Genomic DNA, 21,850 nt, shown 5'->3' with positions numbered 1-21,850 from the left:
CTGCTGTGGGCCATGTGGGAATCCAGGGATGTAGCCACTATGCCATCTGCTGATGGCTAAGTCTTTTGATTCCTTTTCTATTTCAGTGGGGAAAAAATATGAGTGAGATCCTGGGATGTTAAGATTCATTAAGGGTTGAATTTTCCCCAGCCTCCTGGAATCTCTAAAGCAATGCTGAGAAATGGTTCTCACTTCCAGGAAACTTTTTTAGTACAGGGTTTCCCACGAATTCCAATTCACAGCCAGTACCCCTTCCAGCAGAGCTCCTTATTTTCTTTTGTGGTCTCTCTTCTGCTTTGTTTATTCTTACTTGTTTTATTTTATGTAATTTATCTCATAGACTTTTTAGGACCCCCTGCCTGCTACCACCCATTTCCGTTCTGTAGATAAATGAATTGTTGCTAATATAAAGCAAGGTCCTGGGCCAGCAACTGGAGTGGAGATTAAGGTGGCTGGATACCACATGGTCAACTACGTGGTTCTAGTCCCAGACCTGGCTGCTTGAAAATCATGCTGGGTGTATGTGCCCAAAATCCTGAGAGGAGAGTGGAGGACAAGGGATTGTGGCATGGTTATCCCCCGGGGGTGGGGGAAGGGTGATTTGTCACTTTCTCTGTCTCCAGTGAGCACATGTGCCCTATGGCAAAAAAACCAAAACAACAAAAAAGAAAGGTCATAAAGTGGTCGTACAGAGAAATGGATATTATTTAGATGAGTCAAAACTAGGTTTTGGACTCCTAATATGGAGAATATTTTCTTTCTCTCCCTTTCTCTGATGTTAAAAAAAGAAAAATTCATACTTGCATGCTCCTTAGTTTCTAGCATTTCACATGTAAATATTGCTAATCTGGTTTATTTATTATTTTGACAAGAAAGGTATCTTCAGAGTTTTGTGTTGAGGCCAGATGGGTGGTGTGATAGAGGAGCTCCTTCCATTGGGGCACACACGAAGCGTATGAGGTTAGGTATTTGGAATATCCGGTCTGACATTTTCAGATAATTCAGGTGTGGGTATGAAGAGAGATTATGAAATGCAACATTTCCCCCCTAGTATCTCATTGGCTGATGTCACATGGATTTAACTGAGTTTTCTTGCATTCTTTGAAAATGAGAATATATAGGAATGTTCTTTGTCGATTATAAACTGCTATAAATGTTGGTTAATTGCTTGATTTGGAGGAAATCGTCTATGTTCATGGCAGCCTGGTTAAATCTGACAACAAATATTGAGAACAGTGTGGGTGCAAAACCTGTGTTCTGGCTTCTGTTTATATCTATTAAAGAATAAACATGGTCCCTGGCCTCAACTCCCAAATTTGACTTGAAATTGTATAAATAGGCAGTGTGGCCCTCCAGAAGAGCAGAGGTTTAATGCTAGTGCCATTCTGTGGCTTCAAAAAAGGTGGTCATGGTTACAATATGCCATTATGATTAGAAAATACAATAGGTTTTGTCTTATTTTGAAAGAATCTCACTGTTCTATCTAGGGTGATTTTTGTTATGTTTTATAGGCCAGTGTAACACACTGTGCAGAATCTTTTTTTTTTTTAAGAGAGATTTTTTAAATGGCATGGGCACTTATCCGAGAGACAGAAACAGAAGGATATAAAGTAAGACACCCCCCCCAGTGGGGAATGGCCACACTGCAGCCCCTTCTCCTCCATTCTCCCCTTAGGGTTTTTGGGCATCCATGTACATGCACCTGGTGTGAGTTTTAAGCCTCCATGTCTGGGACTCGAATTACAGTCAACTATGTAGGAGTCTAGTGAAGTAACCATTACACCATCTGCTGATCTTAATGTCAGAATCTTAACACAGAACTCGGAGACATTGAACCTGTCCCCAAAGACTTGATGTACCAAAGGAAATGTACCAGAAGTGAAAGGAAGCTTTTGATAGGTGATTGAACTTCTGGAGAATTTAAAAGGCAGAATCTATGGCATTTGGAAAACTTAGATATTAAATGATAGTAGAAAATAAGGACATTTACATAAATTCAGGTAATTGTCCTTTTCAGGGTAATGTCATTTATATTCACCTTTTATTTTAGATGAATATTATAGGAAATTGTCTTGATTGATTTCAGTCATACTGTAGTAACCTAGTAGCTGTTCCTCTTGAGGCTCAGCATGGTACCCACAATATGGCACATGGACAATTTGAGAGAATCACAGAAGCAAGTTACTTTGTCTTCCCCTGAAATATGTCATAAAGAAATTCTCTGACCTGTGTCACCTGAAAGCAAGCCGTAAGACCTCATTCCAGGGCAGACCCCTTAACTTAGTGGTTAAGGGAGTCAGATCCCACATAGCCAGCTGCGAATTGAATTCCTATCCTGGCAGCCTGGAAAATACACTGGGCCCCAAATCCCTAGAGGATGGAAAAATGAGAGAGAAGAGATTGCTGTGTGACCACACCCCACTGGGAGTGCTTTCTCCCTTCCTCTCTCAGTCTGTCCCTCTGGTGAGCACATGTGTCCTTGGCCAAAAAAAAAGAAGAAGAAAAAGATTCTCATTTCAGACAGGTTCAGGTCCCTGGAGGACAAGAGGAGTCTGAACACACAGGGCTGGCTAGGTTCCCCCCAGTTTATTGCCATTAGGCTACACCACCTCTTATCCAGTCATGTCCATTGTTCATCAGACCGCAGCATAAAAATGCAGTTTCCCTGGGTCTTCACTCTGAAGGCTCTTGTTGTATGAAACTTTGGTTAAATACATTTGTAACACTTTTCTCTTGTTAATCTTTTTTTTTTTTTTCTGTACCTCGAAAGTATACAATTTAAAGAAATGACAGCTGAAATACTCTGCTTTCTCAAAGATTTACTCTTTTTTTTAAAAAAATTATTTAATTTCATTTATTGTATTATTTTTAATTTTGCCAGAGAGAGAGGGAGAGGGAAAATAAGAAAACAAGCTGCCAGGTCCAGGACTTGAACCACGTTTGGCCATATGGGAGTCCAGTGCCACCTGTCAGCCCAAGATTTATTCTTAAGTATTTGAATGCAGCTGTATGTTTGTTCTACATGCTGTCACAGAAAGTAAAGTTTTATGGGGCAGATAATTTAGAGATTATATTTGGTCAGTATTTGAGATAGACTTGAGCCTTTGGTCTGTGATACAATATTAGGTCATCTGGGACCTAATATTTTTTGCACAGAAAAATACATCATCTCTTTCTTGACAATCCAGTATTTAAAGCAGAAAAGGGACACTATTTCTTACCTGTGCTCCTAGGATACTTGTCCAGAAATACTTCCCCACCATGTGTGTGGTTCTCTAGTAGGAACGTGATGGCTTCTGGCAGTTCCTTTTGAGTGTGTAGGGCTTATCATTTAATCAGGCCTGAGTTGTTGAGTCTGGAAGACTGGTTTGCATAACTTCTGTTTGGGTCTTGTTTATGGCAGGTCAGTGTTCACCCTTTTACAGGAAAAAAATGACAGTAAGAAAAGCTATGAGATTCAGGGAGCGCTTGCTTGCTGCCCTCACAGGTCTGTTTCATGGGGGCATTTCCTTCGAAGATTTACCAACTATCTTCCCTTTGGCCCTTAAACTCTGGCCAGAAACTCAGTATTCTCCATGTCTGAAATACATGGAGCTTGGCAAAGTGACTCCGTTTAACAAAGTTCATGAGAGTGTTTGAAGCTGTAACACCAGCTTATTAATTTAGTCTCAGAATCCCATCTGTCAACAAGCCAGACAGTTGTGTTGATAGGACCAGCACACACTCTCCCCACTGTTGGCAGGCTAAGGAAGGAGCCAGATTACGGGCACGTCTCAGTGTTCTGCTGAATTACAAAATTAGAACAAAGAAAAGTAGTGGTATCATGCCAATGCTTAATAGCACCCTGCTCTGATAGCCTGTACATCCATTTCCTGAATTGGATGGGGGGGCATTTTGTTATGACATGTATTCTGTCAGGCGCACCAGATAATCTCTAGAATTACTGCCAGTGTCGGCCCCTCTAGTCTATTATTCTGGGGCTGCCTCTGACCATCCTCTTTCAGATGGGCACAGTCTCTAGGTTCGTTGATGAATATCAGGTTCTATTGGGTTGTTGGAAAAGTCATGATGCACTTTTAAAAAAAACTTTATTTATTTGTTTACTTATATTTTAATTTGACCAGAAAAGGACAGAGTGAGAAAGCAAGAGCAAAAGGGAGAAAGCAAGCCACCAGGTCCAGGACTCAAACCATGGTTGGCCATGTGAGAGTTCAGCGCCCTTAACTACCACACTACCTGCTGGCCCGAATGATGCATTTTTGCATAGAAAAAATAATTTCAGCAGCCCAATTGTTATGATTTTTAGGCTACGGATGATTGGGACTTCCAGGCAATTTTGAATAGCTTCAGTCTGATCTGTGTTATTAGTAATTATAGAATTTGGGACCAGCAGTTGGCGTAATGGCTATTGTTGCTGGATTCCCATGTAGTTGACTGCAGTTCAAGTCCCAGACTCGGTGGCTTAAACTCACGCTGGGCATGTGTGCATGAGAGACAGAAAGTGAGAAATCACCTCCCAGGGGGATGGCCATGCTGCAATCCTTTCTCCTCCATTCTCCTCTTGGGATCTTGGGCACGCATGCACACTTGCCCGGCATGAGTTTTAAGCCACCGGGTCCAGGACTCAAACCGCAGTTGACTACATGGGAGTCCAGCGACATAGCCATTTTGCCAACTGCTGGTCCCTCGGGAGTTGCTTACTTCTGCACTGAGCTATCATCAGTTAAAGTTTCTCTAGGTCACAGTTTGAATAGCTTTTTAATTTTAATTTATTTTTTATTTTCAATAAATAGCTGGAAGTGAGGCCAGCAGGTGATGTAGTGGTTAAGGCACTGGATGACTTCCACGTAGCCAGTCGTGGTTCGAGTCCCAGACCTGAGGACCTGAAAATCATGCTGGGTACATGTGCATGTGTAGGAGATTAGAGGGGAAGGGATTGCAGTTTGGTGTATCAAAAAAGAAAATGCCTGCCTTCATCACACATCTGTTTATTTGTTTAGTTTTGCTTTTCCTATTTTCACACCACAGCATTTTGCATTGATTCTTTTCAGGGTAACTGTTATTAGTCTGCTGCTTCCTCCTCCTTGTGGAAGCACACGTGGACCTCTTCCAGATGACATTTCTGCCCTTTAGGTGAAACCCAAGTCTTTGCACCAGGGGTCATTCAATTCTTTTTTTTTTTTTTTAATTTTAAACAAAGAATTAGACTCTAAGTCCTGCTCCTTTTGTGTATAAAAACTTGTTTCTAAGACGATTTAACCCTAAGAACCTCCACTTTGGCTTTTCCTCAGTTCTGCCTAAGTTGTTATCCTCCTAATATCTCTCAGTTTTGCTTGCTGGTTTGGTTGTTGCCCAAAGCGTTCATTGATCAGAGCTGATCCTAGTGGAGAAGCTGGGTGGAGAGGAGGAGGGTGGGGAGGAGGAAGGCAGATCCTTACTGGGAGTCTGCAGATTTGGATTCCCACCCTGCTGTTAATTAGCTGCATGACCCCTGGGCACACCAGTCTCTCAGGGTCTCTGTTTCTTCTTCAGTGAAACAAAGGGCTTGGAAAAATAAATACAGCCTGGACCAAATGATAAGAGAGGTCAGCCCGCATACTTATGTTGTGTGATTCTGTGAATGCCAGTATGTTGGGGCTCCTTATCCTTCTCAGTGGGGGCCCACAAAACCTCTGCTTTTTCTGGGGGTTGAGAGATAATGTGGCTTCTTAAACTGAGGCCATTTGAGGCTTTCAAGTTAACCAGAGTGGTTTGGAGCCCTCCTCCCTGCAGTGGGGTTTCTGCCCCCTCCTCCCCTTGCCCTATCTGGGTCCCTTGTCCCTTCCTCTAGCCTGCCCCCCCCCCACTCTCCTTGTCTGTTCAGGAGCGAGCTGTCTCCCTTCTCCTTTGCTCTTTAGTGCATTAGCAAAGGTGTGATGGGTAACACAATCCACTAAGATTGCTTACTGTTTGGGGCTGACCAGCCATCTCAACTGAGTTGGGGGTGGGGGAGCTGAAGGAGAGAAGCTTCTGGATCAAATAATGGTCCTATTGTCTGCTTCTTGCTGTAGGGATGGATCGTGTTTCATCTTAGGCCTGGGCCATTGTGCTGTTTTTTTTTTTTTTTTTTTTTTTTTTCACAAGCTCTGTTTAAAAATACAGCTCATTAAATGATTCTGCCATAGTGCTTCCCTCCCCTGGCCCAAAGTCATAACCATGTATAGTAAAAACCCCCTGTAGTATGTGGGGTTTTACTGTTTAATCAGATCTACCGACAACAGGGTTAAAGTGTGTTCCCCCTGTATCTATTTCGCAAATGCTTGTAAGGTATGCTTTATTCCAATAGCCTTCTAAAATATTTTCCTGTGGTTACATAATTAGCAGCACCTGTAAAACATTGCCTTTAACTTGGTAGCCTACTTCTTAACCATTGTGTTTCCGATGCCTTGTGTTAGTGTTTTCTTCTTTGGATGAACTGGAGTTGGGAGTCTGTGTTACTGTGCCAAGTATCCTACAGTCCTGTACCCAGGTTTAGCTTCAGAACCTTAATTAGCCATGGAATGCTGAGAATGCACCATTGGGTGTTTTTTTAAAACTCATAACAAGATAGTGAACTTCTTGTCGCTTCATTGAAAGCTATAATACATTCCTTGTGTTTTTAGCATTTGGTTTCCCACCATAGTCTATTCTTAGAACATTATAAAACTCAGAGATATCTTTTCATTATCCTAAGCGACCTGTTTGAATGTGTTACCTCTTGTGTCAATTTGTAAGTTACATTCCAATTTACAACCTTTCCATTCTTCTCTCTTCTTTTCAGAAACAACAGAGTACTGAAAATGTTAAAGGCTGTGCTGAAGAAGAGCCGAGAGGGAGGGAAGGGAAGCAAGAAGGAAACAGGTACGTGCCCAAGAATGGTGGGAAGGGGCCAGGTGGCAGCTCGGCGGTGAGGCACCTGGACCCACACGGGAAGGAATGAGCTGAACAAACATGGCGGGCGTTGAGAGCCAGATTCTACTTGCTGGATCCAGGCTGGGTGGATTCAGAGGGCAATCTGAGTTAGAACGACCAGCATACTAGAGACTATGAGAAACTATTAATGAGCTTTCTTATGAGCATGACTTTGAGAATTGAGTTTGGGTTATAAACAGTCCTCAGAGTACTTTAAAAGTTCACAATTTTAAAAGTCATTTAGATCTGAAGGCAGTCATAGTTAAAGACATTGAAGGATAGCAGGTGTGTTCAGGAATTTGGTTTCTAGAAAGACCTTTCCCTTTCCCCCCATATGATTGCATTTTATATGTTTAACCAACTGCTGGCTGACTGGCCCTCATATTTTTGAGTATCAAATTTTACTCCTAACAGGTGTAGCCCACTTAGTGCCAAATTGCTAGTTTTCATTACGATGAGAGCCATTTATTGTGGCTTGGCTTGCATTCCTGTTTGTACAGTCTGGGTGTGTGTGTGGTCACTGTGACTCTGATAGCATTACTTTTCATATGATAACCTCTTCTAAGGTTATTTTGAACACTCACTGTTACATCTCGTTTCTCTGGCTAGAATAACTACATATTGTCTACCTGTATTGCAAAGTAAAACATTGTTAGCATTAACTGACTTCCCTGAAATGCTGTATTTCTCTCTGTAACTCATGCTAATCAGTCTCATTGGAGAAGGACTAATTTTCTGTGTTATTACATAGAATTCTTTGTGATAGTGTTGTTGTTATCTGTTCTGAGAATAAGTGGACTTGTAAACCTTTTGGTTATATGGAACCTAGACAGAATTTCTATTTATTACTAATTATCCCTTAAACCAAGTCTGTCAAATGGCAGACTCATCTTAAAAGTAGAGGCTTTGGGGCCAGGAGGTGGCTTGGTGGTTAAGGTGCTGGACTTCCAATGGCCAACTGTGGTTTGAGTCCCAGACCTGGCAGATTAGAACTCATATCAGGTGCATATGTGTGCATGTCCAAAATCACAAAAAGAATGGAGGAGAAGGGATTGTGGTATGGCCATCTCCACTGGGGGGTGATTTCTCCTCACTTTCCTTTTCACTATCTTTCCGGTGAGTGCATGTGTCCTACAGCAAAAGCCTAAAAAAAAAAAAAAAAAAAAAAAAAGGTAGAGCCTTTATTGTAAGGTTGCTCTTAAAATTCCACTATAAGCTTCTCATTAATGCCTGGGTAAACAAGCACAGAGAAAGAAAGAACCCATTTTTTAATGTTATAAACAGGAGACCACAGTTGGCTTTTAACCTTAGAAAATCAACCCCTAGTTTGCATAATTAATGAGAATTGTTACTATGGAGAAATTTCAGTTCACATAACTTCTTTCCAGGAGGACATTCATCCTCTGCTGGGACAAAGCCAAAATGTCTTTCTCATTAGTTCTCTGGAAGCTTTTTTTTTTTTTTTTTTTTTTTTTAAACAATTTGGCTCATCTGAAACCAATCCTAGAAACTTTATTGCTTCTTCAAAAGCCTTTGTAATTTTCGGCACAAAGTTAGATCCTAAGCTGTCTGTTGGGCTGGAATTGCTGACCGTTGGGTTATTTTTCTTAGAACTAGGGTCCTCAAACTAAAATTCCCTGGTCAGTATAGTCTTTAAAAACAGACCTACCATTCTCTTTGGCCAGTGCCAGACCCCTGTGAAATAACAGTATATTAATAACCCTTAGCACCCGTGCCTCGCAGACTGGCCAGACGGTGAACACAGTTTGCGTTTGAAACTTGTCCAGTTTCAGAGCATGTGATTTTGGGTTTATTTTTCTCTTTAGTCTTTAAGAGCAACTAGTAGTTTTTCAGAATATTTTCTTTTTTGTAATTCCCATGTTATAGTTTTTTTCAGTAATGCAAACCAATTTGAAAAGCAGTGGGAACATTTCTCATAAAACATCTGTATGGTATGCTCCTTTTTGCTTTTAACTAGAACCTGGTTGTATTAAGTGGGGAACAGAGCAGATGCAATTTTAAATCCTGAAGAAGTTATGTCACAAGATGATGCAAAAAATACTTGAAATTTGACCACTCATATTGAGTTCTGTGCCAACTTTTATTATATAAGTAAATCATAGCAAACTTTCTCTGTATAGTAAAGCTAACTAATTTATTGAGACTGTTCTGAAACTTGGGTAATATCTACTGAAGTATGGGAAAATTTCACTCTGCTGTTTCCAATTAAGACTAATCTTTGTTGCAAAGACAAAAGAAAATTCATTTTTATGTACTTGAATTTATAATCATAGCAATTAAGGAAATATTTATGTATAAAAAATTGAGTTAAGCAATTTATATTCTTTTTTTTTTTTTTGGAGAGGTTTTTGCTATGGGATGCATGTGTTCGCCAGACAGACAGAGACAGAGAGATAGAAAGCGAGAAATCACCCCCCAGGGGGGATGGCCATGCCACAGTTCCTTCTTCTCCATTCTTGGGATCTTGGGCGTGCATGCACATGTGCCCAGCGTGAGCTTAAGTCACCAGATCTGGGACTTGAACCGTGGTCGGCTACGTGGGAGTCCAGCGACATAGCCATTATTGCTAACTGCTGGTCCCAGCAATTTATATTCTTCATAGATTATTTTTACAGACAATCTTATGTGACATAGATGGTGGACCTATTTTGAGAATCTGAAAAATAGAATCATTGAGTTAAATTTTAATGTTTTTCAAAAGAAACTTTTGAGAAATATTGAAACTTTTTCAGAAGTATTGAAAATGGTATTCTTGCAACTCTTATCCCTAAAAGAATGTCACATTATCTATTGTACTTTACACTATTTGATAAAATTTTGGTAGGTATTAAAATTATGAGTATGAGAATATTGAAATAGATATAGTGCGAGTTAAATTTCTGAGAGTTAAACCAAAAACTGTTGAATGAACTCTGCAAATAGCAAGAATTTTTGTGATTATGCATTTTTACCTATGAAATGCTTATAGATGGTTAGAAAGTGTTTTCTGAAGGCTTAGATGCATGCTGAAAAATACAATATTCGAAACTTTATGACTGGTTTCCATAGTACAGTGGTTGAGCACTGTGTTATTTAACTAGGTCCCATATGGCCATCCCTGATTCAAATCTCAGCCAAGGCAGCTTGAAAAACATGCTTGGCACATAGGTGTCCGAAATCTTTTTTTTTTTTTTTTAGAGGTTTTTGCTGTAGGGCATGTGAGAGACAGAGAGACAGAAAGTGAGAAATCACCCCCCAGGGGAGATGGCCATGCCTCAATCCCTTCTCTTCCATTCTTCTCTCAGGATCTTGGGCACACATGCATGCACACATGCCCGACATGAGTTTAAGCCACCAGGTCTGGGACTTGAACTGCTGTTAACTACAGGGGAGTCCAGCGATATAGCCATTACACCAACTGCTAGTCCCAGGTGTCTAAGATTTTGATGGGATATAGAATTCTAGGAAAAAAGATTGTGGCATATGCATGCCCCACTGGGGAGTACCTTTTCTTTCTGTCTGTATGTGTGTCTCTGTCTCAAGCACTTGTTCTCTGGCAATTAAAAAGTAAACTCCCCCCCCCCCCAAAGCATATGCACTTTATCCCTGCTGTTCCATCAGTGAAATGAGCACTATATTTCTTTTGACCTTGAGTTAGGCTGAAGGGAACAAGAATCAATATTAAACCATAATGGGGGGAAGGTCAGATGAGGGCATCTATTTCTTTTCTCTCTCCCTGTTCCTATGTTAGGACCTCGAGCTAAAACGAGTAAATGAGGCACTATATTTTGAAGCTCTCCAGAGAGCCTGCAGACTGCAACCACATGTTTCTTTAGGTGACCTTTACTATCAGAAAGCTTGTATGATGCTATTATTAAGCTGTTACTTAATTTAAAAATTAAATAATCACTGCAGTGGCTTAGGCTGTGGAGTGCAGCTCACGATGCCATAGCCATATGGGAGGTTTGGGTTCGTGTCCCAATTTGAGTCCTTGTGATCCTGGCTGGCTGGCTGGACAGAAGGGTCTTGGCATGGTGAGACCCTGACAGGGTGGCACATAGATCTGTCTGTCCTCTCTCTCCTTTCTCCTTCTTTTGAAATAAATAGTAAAATAAATAAAGAAAATTTCTGTACTCTAAGGAGTATTTTGATCTCAAATCTGGACCTAGTAAAAATTTAGAATGAATAGAAGAGTAGCTTAGAGAGTTCATCTATTTTCTGTACAGCAACATCTATTTAGAAAATGAGTAAAGGGCCCAGCAGGTAAAATGGGGCTGTGAGTCCCAGATGAGTTGAGTCCTAGACTTAGAGGCTCGGAAATCATGCTAGGTGCATGTTGTGCATGCCTAAAATCCCAGGTGGAGAATGGAGATGAGATTGTGGCATGGCCATCCCCCTTGGAGGGTGATTTCTCATTTTCCCTCTCACTGTCTCGCATACGCACCCTATGGCAAGAAAAAAAAAAAAGAAGAAAAGAATGAATAGGAAAAACATCCCATTTTACAATAGCAGCAAAAACTTCAATATTAACCTCAGAAGAAATATGTAAGCCTTGTATTGAAAAAAATGATTAAACTCTGCTGAAGAACTTAAAGGAAGATTTCAGTAAAATGGAAAGAAATAAAGAAATATCATATAACTGAATAGGGTAATTAGTTTTGTTTTGTTTTGTTTTTTAAACCAGCTAGCTCTTTGAGAATTAGTTGTATATTCCATTTGATGGCTGGTGGAATCCTAACCTCAAAATATTCTTTATTCATGATAGAGCACATGAAAAAGAGCTAAATCCATGAGCACCCTTTACAAGATCTGGTCACACCATAGTCCCCTTTCTCCACTCCTCCAGCTCATTGGATCTTGGGCACACGTATGCGTGCCTAGCCTATTTCAGACTGGGCTGGGGATTTGAGCTGCAGTCACCATGTGGGATCCAGCTTCTCTTGAGCCACGTATTACAGCTATACCACGAGCCAACCCATAGATATCATTGTAAAGACTATATATTTTTAAGTCAGTTTTTAAATTCACAGCAAAATGGACAGGAAAGTACAGAGATTTGCCGCCACAGGAAAATAGCTTCCTCCATTATCCACTGCCCCCTCCAGAGCGGTACTTGTGTTACAGTTAGTGAATTGGCACATCATTAGCATCCAAAGTTCATAGTTTATATTGGGGTTTGCCCTTAGTGCACATTCTGTGGGTTTGTGCAAATGCATAGTGATATAGATCCACCATTGTATCTTATACAGAGTATTTTCACTGCCCTGGAAGTTTTTTCTTTTTTAATTTAAGGCTTTTGCCATAGGATGTCTCTCTCACTGAAGAGAGAGAGAGCGAGAAACAGTGAAAGGGAAAGTGGGAAATCACCCCTCAGGGGTAATGACCACACCACCATTCTTGTTTTTTTTTTGTTTGTTTTTTAAAAGCGATTTTTGCTATTGGGCGCACGTGCTTTCTGGAGAGACAGTGAGACGGAGAGACAGAAAGCGAGGGGGTCATGCTGCAGTCTCTTCTCCTTCATTCTTTTCTTAGGGTTTTGGGCATGCTTGCAGGTGTAGCTTGCAGGCGTATCCAGTGTGAGTTTTAAGCTGCCGGGTCTGGGATTCAAACCATAGTCGACTATATGGGAGTCCAGCAATGCAGCCATTACACCATTTGCTGGTCCCTTCCTCTCCATTCTCTCCCTGGGATTTTGGGCACGCACATACATACACGTGTCTTGCATGATTTTTAAGCCTCCAGGTCTGGGACTTGAACCACAGTCACCCATGTGGGAGTTCAGTGCCTTAACCACTATGCCATCTTCTGGCCAAATTCTATCATTTAAAAAATAGAACATAAAATTGATTTTAAGTTTAACCAGAAGAGAAAATACTTAAGGATAGCAAAAGAAAATTTGAAAATGTGGGGCAGGTGCATACAAATGGCTCAATCCGGTTTACATGCCTGGGTTCTAGGTACGTGAGAGACTGCAAGCATGTATTGTTCACATCTTAGCTTTATAGGACCAGGTGGACTTGACCTTCCTGCCACATGCGTGAAGTGGAGGGTGCTTCCATCATAGACAGTGGGCAGATCCCCTTCCTTCAAAAAAAATGAAGCAGCTTATTATTAGCTCCAGCTTTTACATGGTGAGTACATGGCTTGATGAGTTTGGGGCACTGTTTTTATTTTCTTTTCAATTAGTCTCTAAAAAAATGCAACCTAGGGACCAGCAGTTGGCATAATGGCTATGTTGCTGGACTCCCATGTCGTCAACCACAGTTTGAGTCACAGACCTGGTGGCTTAAACTCACACCGGGCATGTGTGTGCATGCCTAAGATCCCGAGAGGAGAAAAGATTGTGGCATGGCTATCCCCCCGGGAGTGATCCCCCCAGGAGTGATTTCTCACTTTCTGTCTCTCTGTCTCTGTCTTTCTGACAAGCACACATGCCCTATAGCAAAAAACTCTCAAAAAAAAAAAAAAAAAAAGGAAACCTAATTTTATTTATCATTTTTTTAAAAAAAAAAAAAAAAAAGGCAACCTAATTTTATCTATCATCTATGATAAAATCAAAGACCACAGTAGGTAGTGCTTTGTTTTTTCTTTAAATCCTGGAAATTTTGGCTTCCTTCTTTCTGTTCTTCCCTCCCTCCTTCTTCCTTATTATTATTATTATTATTTTTTTTTGCCACAGACTTTGTGCATTCACCAGACAGAAAAAGAGATAGAGAGAAAGCACCCCCCACCCCAATCCTCTATGGGGTCTGGCCATACTGCAATCCCTCACTCTCTTTTCTCAGTTCTGTCAGGACTTTGGACAAGCTTGAGATGTTTTTGAAGTTGTTGGACTGCAATTGGAACTTAGGTCAGCCATATGGAACAGTCTCCCTGTGCGTGGCATTTGAGCACTGTTGGTCTAAGTGGCTCTGGCCTCGCTTTGGAAACATTAGACAGTTTTCCATCATGCTCTCCATAGAGGGTCTGTACGCTGTCCTCTGTGTCCCTTCTCCTTCCCACTGCCAATCTTGAATCCATAATCTGTTGCCCTGACTCTCCTGATTGTTCAATATTGGTGTGAAAGCAGATCTAAATTGAAACAGAAGAGCAAAGTTTAAGGAACTTTTACTTGTACTGCCCCAATTAATATATAGACTGATTAAGGAACAGTTTCTTAATTTGCTAAAATAATTGTTCAAGTATCTTTTCTTTGTAGTTTAATTATTTGTGTTCTTCTATCAGCAGGGAAGTTTAGTTTGAAGCAGTTTATTAGAAAACTTTTTGGGGCCAGCACATAGCATAGTGGTTAAGGTTCTGGATTCCCACATGGCCGACTGTGGTTCAAGTCCTGGACCTGGCAGCCTGAAAATCATGTCAGGCATGAGTGTGTATGTGCCCAAGAGCCCAGGAAGAAAATGGAGGAGAAGGGATTGTGGCATGGCCATTCCTCCCTGAGGAATATTTTCTCATTTTTCCTCTTACTCTCTCTGGTGAATGTACATACCCTGTAGCAAAAACTTAAAATTTTTTTTTCTTTTTGACCCATACCTTTTCATCATTAAATTCCAGGTATTTTGCTAAATACACTTGTAATAGTGTTAGTTGAGACATTTGAGAGTTGCTAAGCCTGTGTGTGTACTGAATTAATCTGTTAGCGTTGCATCTAATTCTTCACTATGAATTTGATGTAAGTGGAAGCTGTTTGCCTCTAAAGTCTAAAAGCCATTGATGTGATTGTGAAACTTGGTATTTTAAGCCATTCCAGGCTGCAGACTGGCTTTCAGTGGTACCTTCTAAAAATGCCTCAGTACAAACGATGCTTTGTTTTATCCGGAAAATCTGAAACTGTTTTTGATTATTCTGTGCTACATCGCCCATTTTCTGTGGTTGTAGACTATTATTTAGGAATTTAGTGCAGTGACTGTCTTGTTAAGTTGTGGATATTTGGTATTTTCTTGTTAACAGACTCCAACAATGTTTCCCAAGCAACAAAACAAGCAGAAATACTTTGGTGTAGAGGTACTGAGTTTCTCTTTATCAGGGCATTTAAACAGATTCTGCAAAATATTAGGACATGATTTAAACACAGAGTAGAAGCAAGCTGATTTCTAGTAGGAGCAAGCATGCTGTTCCGTCTGGCTTGATTGGTTCCTTCATCAGTTTTTCTCTTTGTTTTCTCTCTTATGTTGCACAGTCTCGAAAAAACATAGATGTTGAAAGTAGAGGACACAGATTCAAATCCTCGCTTGATCACTTCCCAGTGAACTTGAACTCAGACAAATGTCCTGACCTGGCTAAACTACCTTACAGGGGTGTTATCAGACTTAAAGAGACCCTTGTTCTACGTACATGCTAGCTTAGCATTTGGCATCTGCTAGATATTCATCACATTTTTTTCCTTAAGAATACTGGTACCTTAAAGAATAAACAAAACCCTTTACATTTTTTTTTTCTTCTCCAGTTATAGGACTGATCTCAGGCAGAGTGATATTCTAAAAGCTTCTTTCCATGACTTCCTATTTCAAATTTTGACTCCCGGAACCAGCAGTTAGCGTAATGGCTATGTCGCTGGATTCCCACGTAGTCGACTGTGGTTCATGTCCCGGACCCGGTGGCTTAAAACTCACGCCGGGCGCGTGTGCGTGTGTGCCCAAGATCCCGAGAGGAGAATGGAGGACAAGGGATTGCGGCGTGACCATCCCCCCTGGGGGGTGATTTCTTGCTTTCTGTCTCTATGTCTCTCTCTGTCTGTCTGGCGAGCGCACGCGCCCTACAGTGAAAATCTCTTCCCCCCAAAAAGATTTTGACTCCCGCCATCTTATTTGGATGCTAGACTCTTCTCCTGTCTCTATCCTTCCCATTAAAAGAAGTGAGACAGCGCTGAGTTGTTTGTCTGCAGTCTAGGGGTTTATAATAATAATAGCTTGAAAATCATTTATTTTATTGTTTAGCCACTATTCAAATACTTGCATTTTATCCTTTTTCTTTGTGAAGTGAAACAGAAAGACTATTCCTCTTGATAAAGGGATTTCAAGAGTTGGTAGGTAGTTCTGAGAATAGATTTCTAGGTATGGTTTATAAAATGTGATCTCAACATATCCTTTATGAATGAGGTCCCCACCTTTCATTGCGGCTTTCCCGTATGTGTCATCCCATAGGATGACAGTGTAAGTGGAGGAAGGGCACACATCTGAGCTTTTCCATGTGTCAGGCACCTACACACAATGGACCAGGCTGGCTCTGTGCTGACTGCCTATTTCCGGGGCCTGGGGGCACACACGGAAAAGGCTCTGGACCCAAAGGAAGGGGAGGCAGCTGTCCTGTTCTACCAGTAATGGCCAATAAGACCTCTAGCAAGATACAACCTACCTTAATTGTTATAGGAGTTGTGGCAAAACTTTCAAACAACACTTCCTTACTTGGGCCTCTTTTTGTATGTATCCATGGAAATGTGATAGAAGATTAATTTGCTATAAATTAGTAATTCAGCCTCTTTTTAATCATCAAATTTAATTTTATTTCACAATAGTTTTTTTTATAAAAAATGTGCTTTTCTGTGAAAAAGTTTTATTTTTTTTTTCCTAATTGCCAGAGAGAAGAAAAAGTACTCCCCCACACCCCACAGTAGGACATTGTTATGCTACAATGTCTTTTTCTCCATTTTTCCCTTCCATCAGGATTTCGGGCCTGCACATGTGCCCAGAATATTTTTTTTTAAGCTACTGGCACTCAGGTTTGAACTGCAGTTTGTCAAGCAGGATCTGGCTTTTTCAGTTGTTGTGCTAGGGGCTGGCCCAACAAGGGTCTTACTTTGTATAAACTTGGTTTTCATAGTGCCTTGTCTAAATGCAATTTCTTAAACTCATCAAAAACTCCCTGTTTGAATTTCCATGCAACATGTTTTTATTTCATTTCCTAGAAGGGAAATTTCAAAGTTCTAGTAATGTTTTATAGAAATATAAAAAACTCTGGTTGGCTCCGTAGTGTAGTAATTAAGGACTGTTTTGGGAGCTGAATCCCACATGGCCAACCAGTCGAATCTTGGCCCCAGGATTGAAACCATGGCTTTTTGGCAACTGAAAACATGCAGAGCACATGTATGCATGTCAAGAACCCTAAGAAGAGAGAGAAATGCAGGAAAGGTACCGAGGCTGGGCCCTGCCTCCCTCGGGGCTGCTTGCTTGCTCGCTCCCATGCGGATGACCTCTTAAACTTGCTTGCTCTCTCTCTAGCAAGTGCACATGCCCTCTGGCAACTTACGAAAAAAAACTCCAAACAACAAAAAACTTAATTTCATTTAATCAAATAGATTTTCTAGGGGGGAGGGAAAAGGTAGGCGACCAAATAGTTTGAAGTAAATTCACTTTTATTTTGTGAAGGATGACCTCAACTTATTCCTCTCATGAGTCTTCAGTGAATGGGACTTTGACTATGAGATTGTCTTGCAGTTGTCAAGGATTGCCTATTGGGGTAACCAGTTGAATAGCCATAGCTCTGGTATAGGGCATCAGATAGAAAAAACTCGGGGACCAGCAGTTAGCATAATGGCTGTATTGCTGGACTCCCATGTAGTTGACTGTGGTTCGAGTACCCCAGACCTGGTGGCTTAAACTCACGGTGGTGCGTGTGCGTAGGTGCCCAGGATCCTGAGAGGAGAGTGGAGGAGAAGGGATTGCGGTATGGCCATCCCTCTGGGCAGTGATTTCTCGCTTTCTGTCTCTCTCTGTCTTTCTGGTGAGTGCACGTACCCTATAGCAAAAACCTCTCAAAAAAATTAAAAGAAAAAAACTCATTTACATCTAAAGTCATGGCATTAGGATGGTTTCAGTAGGATCTCTCTCTACTCTCTCTCCCACATCCCTCTCCCCTCCCTGGTGGCAGGCTAGTGACAGCACATCAGCCATTGCAGTACCAGCATTGGCTCTGAGTTTTTGTCCTTGTGGTGACCATGACGCTGTCTTAGGGTTAAAGGTACCTTGAGTATCTGAACAGCTATTTTTCATTCTCACTCTCTAAAAGTGTATTTGTGTCAGAGAGCTGCCCAATTTTAAAGGAGTTTGTAAGCATTGAACTGCTAGATCTGGCACATAATGATGTTCTTTGTGCCCTGGGACTGTCTCAGAGCACCGTAACCACGGGTGATAGGTCCCTGATGTGGGACATGCACGTAGGTGGCTGTAATGGATGAAGCTCTTGTCTGCAGTTTTTGTAGATCATGGGACTGGCTGAGAGCAGAGGCCAGGAGCCTGGGTGCAGCTCTAGGGTAAGGACAGGAGAGAGCCGCTGCACAGAGCTGTCATCCTGATTGCACTTTGAGTTCACTTTCCAGAATTGAGCAGTGTATATTTTAATGCACTGTTTCTTTGAGAGGGTTTACTGCCCTCCCTTAGCAAATTTTCAAGATAACGTTATTTAGAAAACTTCTTTCCAAGTATCAGATGTTAAAAATATTTAGATTTTTGATAGTATATTTTCTTGATATCTTAGTCTGCTCAGGCTGCCCTAATAAAATAACATAGACAAGGTGGCTTAAATAGCAGATTTTTTTTTTTTTTTTTTTTTTTTAGTTCTGAAAGCTAGAAGTCTGAAATCAGAGTGCCAGCAGTGTCAGGTTGTCTTCCTGGCTCATGGAGGGCAGCTGTTAGAAAGAGAGCAAGATTTCTGGTGTCTCTTTTTGAGGGCACTAATCCCATCATGAGGGCCCCATCCTCATCTGCCCTAATTATCTCCCAATGGCCTCCTCTCCAAATACCATCACATTGTTTCTTTATCTTGATTTTTTTTTTTTTTTTTTTAGTTTTTGTTATGGAGGAGAGGACTGAGAAATCACCCCCTTCCCCTCCTTCCAATAGGGGAAGGTCATACCACACATCCCTCTTCTGCAGTCTCATCTTGGGACTTGGGGCATGTATGTACATGTGCCCGGTGTGATTTTCAAGCTGCTGGACCTGGGACTCAAATTTTGCAATAGGTTATGTGGGATCCAGTGCCTTAACCTCCATGCCACCTGCTAGCCTAAGGTTGCCAGGTTTATTTATTTTATTTTATTTTATTTTATTTATTTTATTTTTTAGTCTGTTTCTTTTATGAGTAGGAGGTAAGAAGAGGAAGGGAAGAGAGGGAGAGAGAGAGGCAGGCACTTTAATAGGCTTCTAACCACAACATCCCAGCTTGGCCTTCTTAGCCAGCTGGGATTATGGGTGTACATGTCATTGGGGACCCTTACCAATGACCATCCCGATGGATCCACTTTGCTTCAACAGCACATTACTGCTATACCATTGAGCCGCCCAACATGTTAAGTATCAAGGGAACACAATTTAGCTCTTTCTACATGTTTTTATTCTGATCGTAAATGTAATATCATGTTCATTGATTATAGGACACACCATTATTATAATTGTTATTACTATGAGGCATGTGACTCACCAGAGAGAGAAAGAGAGAGAGAGAGAGAGAGAGAGAGAAATCACCCATGAGTCCCTTCTCCTCCGGTCTCCTCTCAGGAGTCTAGGAATACTCATACATGCGTTTGATGTGGATTTTTCAAGCCCCTGGGTCTGGGACTCAAACTGAGCAGTTGGTTATATGTGATCCAGCACCTTAACCACCACACCACTTGCTGGCCCAAGACAAACCATTATTTTATGCACTACAAGGATAAGAAAATGGCTGTCAATTGAACTACCATAGTACTTTATCATTGGAATGCTTGGGATGCTTAAGATTTCCCTACCACTGGCTCCATAGGGAAGCACTGTACATAGTGTACTGGATCCCACATAGCTGGCTGTGGTTCAGATCCCAGTGCCGTTGTCTTGAAAAACATGTCAGCATGTGTCTGTGTGTCCAGAATCCTAATGGGATAGAAAATGGAAGAAAAAGGATTGTGGTATAACTTTGCCCCATGGGGAGGGTACTTTTTCTCTGGCAAGTGCACATCCCCTTTGGCAGTGTTAAAAAAAAATATTTTAAAGTACTTTAGAGAGGTAAAAATAAGGATAAATATCAGCCTTTGAGTCAGTTCTCTCTCTCTCTCTCTATATATATACATATATATATATATATATATAATTTAGAAATACTAAGACTTAAAAACAGAACAGGATGGTCTATATCTTTTGCCTCATCCTTTTAAAATAGAATATCATCAGTCTTTGAGAAATGCCTGAATAATGTATTGTACAAATATACCATGATTTTATTTGGACCCGTTTTCTTTCTGTATTTTTCTTACTCATTTAAAAGCCCAGTAGAAAACACATACCTTTGTGTGAGCTGCTGAATATATTAGTGGAATATGTTTCTAGGCATGGAATTAATAGTGAAAGGAAATGAACTTTTTATAAGCCTTTTTGGTGCCTCTTGCCAAATTGCTTTCCAGAAATGTCATATTGGTTGCCACCTGTGTAAGCGGTATGCGAGTATGGCTGCTGCAAGATTCTTACTAGAATGGCATATTTTGGATTTTCCTCATCTTTGCCAATTTTTATAGGCTAAAACTTGTATTTCATTGTTTTTAATGACCATGTTTTTTGAGATTTATAGTCCTTTTTCTTTAAGGATTTAGTATTTATTTATATTTCCTCTTTAAATGATTATCTTTGAATGTCCTTGTGTGATTTTTCTGTTAGAAAGGTGAAGGCTTAACAGTCTGGTTCTTCCCTTTTCCTAGGGTGGGCCCTGGTAGATAGTAATGGGGTTTTCTTATAAGGTCACTTTTTGAGGAATTTTCACTGAGTCCTTAGGAGTAAAACTGCCTAGGTTCAATGGGTAAAAGTGTCTATGAATTGTTAAAATTTCATGTTCATTCTGGGGCTATTCTAGTTGACTTATCTTCACGTTTGCAAGCTTATCCATAGCTGTATATTCTTGGATTATTATGTGCAGGGATTGTTTTTCAAAGTATAACAAAGTAATAAATTTTTTAGTTGTAGATCTAGAAGGACCTTCCTTCCTCTAATATTTGGAAAAGAAGTATTGAGCAACTGCCCAAAGTCATGTTCCTGTTTAAAACAAAGATGTTTCTTCTATATCTGTGGCTGGCCTCCTTTATTTTTCTCTCTCCCACTGAGGGACTATAAAGGGAAGCATATTTCTGTGTTATATCTGTATCCCTGAGACTGAAGATAGTAGATTTCCTTTATATTTATAGTGTCTCTTCAGGAATGTTTCTTTTTATTTTTTTCTTCTCTAGATAATTTTTCTCTTTCCTAGAAGGATTATTTCTGACATTTAAAACATTGTTTACTTTTATTTATTTTTTTCATGAGCAAGAGAGACACAAAGAGCACACTTACGCACCTCCCACAAAATCCCAGTGTGCACTCTACCCCCAGCCTCAGCCAGCCCCAGGTCATGGACAGCCTGGACGAATGCATCAGGGAAGTCTCTGGACTTGAACCAGCAGCCTTCCTGTGTGGGATTGATGCACAGAGGGTTGCACTTTACTATTGTGCTGCCATCTGGCCCCATCTGAATTCTTAATCGAGACTCAGTCACTAATGTCTATTTATTTTTCTATATCTTTTCAAAAAAATATTTAAATTTGCTTTTTAAGTTTTTTGCATAGAGCGTGTGCTCTCACAGGAGAAAGACAAGTTAGAAATCATCCCCTGGGAGGATGGCCATGTCACAGTCCCTTCTTCTCCAGTCTCGTCTCAGGATTTTGGGCATGCATGCACACATTCTCAGTGTGATTTTAAAGCTGCCATATCTGGGACTCAAACTGTGGTCAGCCACGTGGGAGTCCAGTGCCCCAAATATCACACCCCCTGCTGACCCCTCTTTTTTTTTAAATATCTTAAAGCCAAATTCTTTTTTTGGGGGGGAGGGGGGAGAGGTTTTTGCTATAGGGCACGTGCGCTCGCCAGAAAGACAGAGAGAGACAGAGAGACAGAAAGCGAGAAATCACCCCCCAGGGGGGATGGTCACGCTG

At 40.9% G+C, this 21,850-nt stretch overlaps 1 protein-coding gene across 1 annotated transcript in view; it reads left to right on the top strand.

Moving 5' to 3' along the window:
• Positions 1 to 6,776: 6,776 nt before the first annotated feature.
• The window catches only part of TANC1 (tetratricopeptide repeat, ankyrin repeat and coiled-coil containing 1), a gene marked incomplete in the record, with an annotated part of 175,626 nt that continues 160,552 nt past the window's right edge, over positions 6,777 to 21,850 (top strand). Inside the window, 1 exon segment of the mRNA XM_027768446.1 lies at positions 6,777 to 6,879. Within this exon segment, the coding sequence (XP_027624247.1) occupies positions 6,819 to 6,879 (61 nt within the window).

Source organism: Tupaia chinensis, unplaced genomic scaffold, assembly GCF_000334495.1.
Source record: "Tupaia chinensis unplaced genomic scaffold, TupChi_1.0 Scaffold146346_1, whole genome shotgun sequence".
NCBI lineage: Eukaryota > Metazoa > Chordata > Mammalia > Scandentia > Tupaiidae > Tupaia > Tupaia belangeri.
This window is presented reverse-complemented; position numbering and strand designations above follow the sequence as displayed.